The sequence below is a fragment of the Electrona antarctica genome (assembly GCF_951216825.1).
Source record: "Electrona antarctica genome assembly, chromosome: 7".
Classification (NCBI taxonomy): domain Eukaryota; kingdom Metazoa; phylum Chordata; class Actinopteri; order Myctophiformes; family Myctophidae; genus Electrona; species Electrona antarctica.
In genome coordinates, this window is record NC_136812.1 from 48,492,715 (window position 1) to 48,500,412 (window position 7,698).

Here is a 7,698-nt window from a genome sequence, read left to right on the forward strand (position 1 = left end):
ATTCATCCCTTACTTTCTTTACTGTCAGAAAATCCCTTAAACCTTCCCAATGGTGTGTTTTTTCCGACTAGTTAATGATAAAGTGGGCCTAGGCCCTATATAGGGTATGCTTGTATAGGGCTTCTATTGGTTCTACCGAGTGAAAACGCACCCTCGCCGCGGTTGTAGCCAATAGCAGTCGTTTTCCGGTTGCTTTTCGGGATTGGAAATACAAAGATGGCAGGTTTTGAATTTGCCAAAAAGGTTGCTCCAAAACGAGTCTGTAGAATCCAATGGGTCGGCATGGTGGTCCGGGCACCTAGGCTGCAATCCAGCCTGATCCCGACGACCTTTGCTGCATGTCACTCCCCATCTCTGCCTAGAGCGTGCCTTGCCTGGGCTGCCACCCTCATGTTCCCACCCTTGCTTTGAGAGACGCAGACGTGGGTTGACATTGCTACTTAAGTACTGACTGGTTTATTTGATTCTCTGTCGGATTATAAACGTTGTGTTGCCTCTGTCCGGGACTGCTGTACATGTTTAAGTTGAGTATCTGTCCTGTGAGGCACGTTTTCTGAAGTTAAGTAAAGTTTCATCAAGTTACTTCTGGTGTCCGCTCGCTGCTCATTGGTTTGGCAGCATGACACTCTCCCCATTCCCTGACAACTTAAAAAAAAAAGTGGGTCAGTCATACCATGCCGATGCCATGTTCAGCTTTGTCAGAGGTAGGAGTCTTGCACGGACCAGAGGACGATGATAGTGCCGAAGCTGGCCGTGATGAAGACGATGTAGAGGACAAACAGCAGCCGGTCGATGACCAACCCTACCATCAGCCAGTCCTGTGAGCCCTGGCTGTCCTGGAAGTGGCCGTCCACCTGCGTGCGCACGGCCCGTAGGTCCCGCGACAGCTTCCTCAGCTCTATCAGGGCAGGAGTGACCGCGTCAGCCGGCGGGGGGGTGTTGCTGGAGGACCTCTTGGACACGCCCGTGACGAGGAGACCAGGCTGGGCTTCCCTGCTCCTCACTGTCAGGGCAGGAGTGACCGCGTCGGCCGGCGGGAGGGTGTTGCTGGAGGGCCTCTTGGCCATGCCCGTGACGAGGAAACCAGGCCGGGCTTCTCTGCTCCCTTTTTGTCAGTTTGAAAAGAAGGGGAAAGTCAGGTCAGTGGTTCAGAATGCACAGTAGTAAAAGTACAAAGGTTTTGGCATCAAAATGTACTTAACACTAATGACGTGTAGTCGTGTACACACATCTTTAGAATCAAAACGGGATGTCTTTAGGTCCTTTTTATTGATATCAAACCATTTTATAAAAATCTTTTATGTTTTATTTTTTTTAAATGTTGGCCTTTCCTTCTTCAGCGATCCTAGTCCGGTTTTGCGCATCACTTCCTTGTTTACGGCAAGGACTGTCTAAAGAGGACGAGACGCGAAGACCGTACGGGCGACGCCATGTTGCTTATGGTGCTCCATGGAAGGAAAGAAACATGCGCAATGGGCTATATGCAGCCAACACTTCCGCGTTCAGCTTCCTGGGTCTCAACTGCGCATGTTTCTTTCCTTCCATGGAGCACCATAAGCAACATGGCGTCGCCCGTACGGTCTTCGCGTCTCGTCCTCTTTAGACAGTCCTTTGTTTACGGGGCAGACAAAAGTTGCTCATAACTCTAAATCTAATTGTGAAAGTATATGGTCTCATATCACCAATGTTACCTTGAGCATCTTGAGGGTTGAGGTTGACCGTGACCTTTTTGCTCTTTGGTTTAGATTTAGCAGAGAGCCCGGTGACACGGGCCAGGTATCGCAGCACCAACACGTTGAGCCAGTGAGGCACGGCGGGGAGATGGCTGGAGCTGTACTGGATGTTGGTGATGATGATGGTCTCCAGCAGGCTGGCCACCATCAGAGCCAGGCTGATGGAGAAGAACACATCTACAGAGAGCACAACGGAGAGGGGAAAATAAGAAGGGGTTTCTGGCCTCATGCAGCCAATCTGAAGACTCACAAATCCACCGGTAATCTAAATCAGTGGTTCTCAACCTTTTCAGCCCCCCCCCCCAGCCCCCCCCCCCCCCCCCCCCATGTCAACACTCTAGTAGACTGCCCATAAGTCCACCCTCCGATCTATGTGGCTGGTTAAGACTGAGGATAGGGTTAGTGACTTACAGTACATGGCCAGTTAAGACGGAGGTTAGGGTTAGGGTTAGGGTTTGGGATAGTGCTAGTTCGGAATTATGGGAGGTCGGAATATTGAGAGGTCGGAATTAATGACATGGCACCGAACTGCCAGGAACTGGGGACCCCCCCCCCCCCAACCTGACAACCAATGGAATGGAATTGTCGGAGCTGAGCTAAAGTGGCATGACACCTACAGGTTGATTTTGTATTTTGTTTTCCAGTTCAAGTTAAAACATATACAGCAGATTAAAAACATGGCAGTCTAGTAAAAAACACAGCTGCACCAAACAAACGAATAATGAGTGTGTTAGAGGCGTGTCCAAAGCCAAAGGGCATGCATGGCCAATGTGCAAGCACGATATACCGTGCTGGCACACCTAAAATCAAACACGGCCATTAGTAATTTTATTTTGCTGCTGCTTACTGTACATCAGCTACACAAATTGTGTAAGAAATGGGGTCCTTTAAAATCCTTATTTATTTTCAAAAACATATATTGGGGATCCTTACATCACTGTGTACAGCTTGCCATGTTTTTTTTTCCTTCTTTACCCTACTGTAGTTTTTCACCTGAAGTGCATGAGGGGGATGGGGGGAGGGGGTGACTTCAGCCTGGTGTCTTTCCCGAAAATTGAACCTGTAATAAAGGACACTCACTGATGAGAGGTGTGTTCTCTCCGGTGGCCGGCAGCAGGTCGTTCATGATGAGCAGGAAGACGGTGTAGCCCAGGATGAGGGTCATCTTGAAGGAGGAGCGGTCCACGTTGGCGGGAGGGAGCAGGAAGCTGAAGAGGTCCACCGTGACCAGGAAGCAGCTGGGAACCAGCAGGTTGACCACGTAGAGGATAGGGTGTCGTCTAAAAACAATCTGCGAGTGAGAGTTGAGTGCCTGAGGTAAAACATCCTCTATAGCTACTCTCACCAGCGATTCAGAGCGTTTTCACTAACATTTGATTATTCTTCACGACGAGAGACGAAGTCTGCAATAAGTCTGTAAAAATCCGTAAAAGGTAGAAAAGACATTGCGCACGCTCAGAGCTCTGGTGGGTCGGGGATGGAGTTATGTAATTTGTCACCTCTACCACTCGTTCTTGGATATAATAACATCAGATTAAGGTAAGAAACCATTTGGTTCTCCTTTAAAAGGACAGTAAAGTGGTCAATGGGCTTCTTCACATTCAAGGCAGTAAAACTCCCAAGATGGCAAGGTGACTTAAACATTTGACTGGAAGGGGGGGGCAAATACGGCACATGTTGACTAGGGGGGATATGAGATACCCTTTCTGTCCCTATCGGTATCGAGACATGAACTCGAATGGCGCTGAGTCGGCTGAAGCGGACTTTGCAGCGATATGCATGGCAGCTCGCTCGCCTGGCGGCTTGCTTGGTGGTCCCTCTCGTGGCTCCACTTTTAGCCGTTTATGGTTGTTTGATTGATTGAATACTTTATTAGACATATTAGAAATGTAAACACTTTTGTTTTTGAGAAAGGCATTTCCGCATTCCAGTCCCGGGACGGCACAGTTTGGTCGCGTTTGTCCCAAGAAGTCACGAATCGATATGCCTTTTGGGGAGTGAGAGTGCATTGGGTCACATTTTTTGTGGTGTGTTTTGTCCTTATCTCTTGGTAGTTACACCAGGATTTACAAAGTATCTTATATCTTGGTAGTTACACCAGGACTTACAAAGTATTTTATCTCTTGGTAGTTACACCAGGATTTACAAAGTATCTTATCTCTTGGTAGTCACACCAGGATTTACAAAGTATCTTATATCTTGGTAGTCACACCAGGATTTACAAAGTATCTTATATCTTGGTAGTTACACCAGGATTTACAAAGTATCTTATATCTTGGTAGTTACACCAGGATTTACAAAGTATCTGTAAATCCTGGTGTAACAGTATCTTATATCTTGGTAGTTACACCAGGACTTACAAAGTATCTTATATCTTGGTAGTTACACCAGGATTTACAAAGTATCTTATATCTTGGTAGTTACACCAGGACTTACAAAGTATCTTATATCTTGGTAGTTACACCAGGATTTACAAAGTATCTTATCTCTTGGTAGTTACACCAGGATTTACAAAGTATCTTATCTCTTGGTAGTTACACCAGGACTTACAAAGTATCTTATCTCTTGGTAGTTACACCAGGACTTACAAAGTATCTTATCTCTTGGTAGTTACACCAGGATTTACAAAGTATCTTATCTCTTGGTAGTTACACCAGGACTTACAAAGTATCTTATCTCTTGGTAGTTACACCAGGACTTACAAAGTATCTTATCTCTTGGTAGTTACACCAGGACTTACAAAGTATCTTATCTCTTGGTAGTTACACCAGGACTTACAAAGTATCTTATCTCTTGGTAGGTCCCCTGAGGATGCACCAGGATATGCATTTTCCTTTTAATGTCTATGAGCTCCCATTCTCCAACGGTCCTCATCGCTTCTCTAGAATCCTCCAGAATCTCCTTAGCTGTGCTGTTCCCCATCACAGTCCTTACGTCAGAATCTGAAATGATATGTTTAAGAAACAGTTGTTCATTTGATAAATACACCCGCAAGTGGGGATGCTATAAATAATGTATATTGCTAACAGAACCTGAGATGTGGTGTTAGCCCAATATACTGTTATTATTGGTTTGAAGCTCGTCTGATATAATGTATGTAACCAAATACCCATGACCAAATTATGGCCTAGTTTTACTCTTATTATTGGTTTAATTGTTGTCTGCTTCTTGTGTTTGTATTTTTGAGGGGTGCTAGCCGTTCCAGTGCATGGATTTCTGAAATGACGGCATAGGCCAGCCATGTCTATGTCTGTTTTAATGTTTGTTTAAAGCCTAATTAAAAATAACTGGTCACCAGCCAAGTCTATGGACTTTAATGTTTGTTTAGGGAAGTAAATGACAACGTAAGACATCATCTGGCTGATATAAATACTGCCCTCGCCGCACCCCTCCCTTCACACGAGGGTGAATTTTGGGAGTGGTGCAACCACTCCCTTACGGAGCTATGTGTGTGGCTGGCTGGCTGCCTGCCTGGGTGCCTGCCTGGGTGGGTATGAGCACGAAAATAGCATGGTTGTTTTTCACCACCTGTGCGCAACCTAACACACACACACACACACACACAAACGCACATATTAACTGTATATATGTTGATTTTGGGTGTGCCAGTACAGTACAGTGACAGTACAGCACAGTACAGTAGAGGGTACAGTAGAGGGACCCCCACACGGTAACTCTGTCATTTCTCAACTGTTTCGGACGTGGGGCCGCTCGCCGGAATTGGCCCGGCCCCCTGGCCATGGTCCTGTGGGTCTGGAACTTCCGGGGACCCCCGGGGACCCCCACACGGAGTTGCACCACTCACTTGGGTCCGAAACGGTAGAGAAATGAGAGTTACCATGTGGGGGTCTCCGGGGTCCACAGGAAGTCCCCGGGGTGGTCCCAGGAACGCGCCCAGGGGGCCGGGCCGATTCCGGCGAGCCGTCCCACGTCCAAAACGGTTGAGAAGTTACCGTGTGGGGGTCCCTCTACTGTACTGTACTGTACTGTACTGTACTGTACTGTACTGTACTGTACTGTACTGTACTGTACTGTACTGTACTGTACTGTACTGGCACACCCAAAATCATCATATATACAGTTAATATGTGCGTGTGTGTTTGTGTGTGTGTTAGGTTGCGCACAGGTGGTGAAAAACAACCATGCTATTTTCGTGCTCAGACTCAGCCACCCACCCACACACATAGCTCCGTAAGGGAGTGGTTGCACCACTCAAAAAGAGATATATTGAAAACTCGTCGTGAAAAATAAATATACAGTTGTTCAAATGATAGTGGCGTGAGAGTGTTGTATGTGTTCATTCCCACTATAGTTATCCTTTCCAATTAGATGGCAGTGAGACAAATACAAATACGAATGTCCTTCTATTAAGTCCATTCTCCATATGCAGACTGCGGCCATCTTACCATATAAGTTAATGGCAAGGTGCAACTTCCATTGGCAGCCCATTCATCCAAACAGAAAAGTCCTATCTGATTGTATTAAACAACGTCAAACTCACCAACATTGCAGCTGTACGGAAAGCTTGAATTATTCTCTTTCTATCCTCAAAGTGTTTGTTTCATAAAAAATCCACTGTATACTGTACATGTTATGAGCTACTTTGTGTCCTTGCAGGTGATTATTTTTCTAAGTGCTGGAGTTTGGAAGTGCTCGTTAGATATCACTCAACTGTCCTGTGCACCACCTGTTTTGAATTAGCACATAATGCAAGAGGCAGCAGGACATTGCTTTACTGAAAACGAGTGCTTCCAAACTCTGATGGAAACATGACCGCGGTCTGCAAATGGTCAATAGACACTAGAGCAGCTCACATACAGTATTTCAACAGAACCTCTTTGTTGTGAATGTGAATGTGAATGTGACGTCATGTCATGTCATGTCATGTCATGTCATGTCATGTCATGTCATGTCATGTCCTGTCCTGTCCTGTCTGTCTGTCTGTCTGTCTGTCTGTCTGTCTGTCTGTCTGTCTGTCTGCCTGCCTGCCTGCCTGCCTGCCTGCCTGCCTGCCTGCCTGCCTGCCTGCCTGCCTGCCTGCCTGCCTGTCTGCCTGCCTGTCTGTCTGTCTGAGTGTCTGTCTGTCTCACCAAAGTGAAGGTAGGGTCCAAAGGTGAAGGTGCAGTTCTGGATGTCGAAGGGGAACCTGTAGATCTCCATGCGACAGGAGCTGACCACTCTGACTGGCTTATCGTCATACACGTGACCTGTGTTGTCCAGGTACACATACGGCATGTTAGGAGAGTTGTCTTCACCCATACTGTACCAGGAGAGGGAAGGGAAGGACAGGGCAGAACAGAAAGTAGTGGATTTACCTTCAGAAGCTGTCATTTTTCTATTTTGTATGTGTCTATGGAGTTAACATTACTCTAATACTCTACCCATGTGTGGTTATAATATTCAAATGTCCTCCCTGTGTATTTCTTAGGGGCGCTAGCCCCTCCTATACACAGGTTTAATGTTTGTCTTCAGTTCAATGTTTGTTTTGTAAACGCATTGACAATGAATAGAAAAATGTACGTCATAATGTGTCATTTACGTCATATTGTCTCTTTATTGTTAATGGCGTTTAATGTTTTTGTTTGCACCGTTTGTTTTACAACACCATTACATCACCTAATAAACATGAGTTAAGGCTCATACATAGTCTGGATTTTCGGTGGTTAGGTGACCACCGAACTACAACATGACGTCACGAGCCGCGGTGAAGAGCAAACCACCGCCACCGCTCCAGCCCTTCTCTCTGTTTTTACTCACCACCGATCAACGTTATTTCAGCTCCGGGGGTCAGCTCACCACTGGAGCGGTTGTCACCTCACCACCGAAAATCCAGACAATGAATAGGCCTTTAGACTTTAATATATTAGCGCCCCTCACTTTTTGGTTTCTTCCTGAAAGCTGAATGCCTTTGAGTCGAAAGGCCCAATTGAAATACACCACTTTAGTGTCATCTTAACTCTAACCC

At 46.2% G+C, this 7,698-nt stretch overlaps 1 protein-coding gene across 1 annotated transcript; it reads right to left on the bottom strand.

Annotated features, from left to right (window-relative positions):
* Positions 1-698: 698 nt before the first annotated feature.
* Positions 699-6,968, bottom strand: LOC306927297 (5-hydroxytryptamine receptor 3A-like; the record flags this gene model as incomplete). The annotated part of the gene is made up of 5 exons (XM_079507006.1): positions 699-1,105; positions 1,692-1,910; positions 2,814-3,024; positions 4,512-4,675; positions 6,824-6,968. 5 exons carry the CDS (start codon positions 6,966-6,968, stop codon positions 699-701), a joined length of 1,146 nt encoding a protein of 381 aa, XP_079363132.1.
* Between the last annotated feature and the right edge of the window lie 730 nt (positions 6,969-7,698).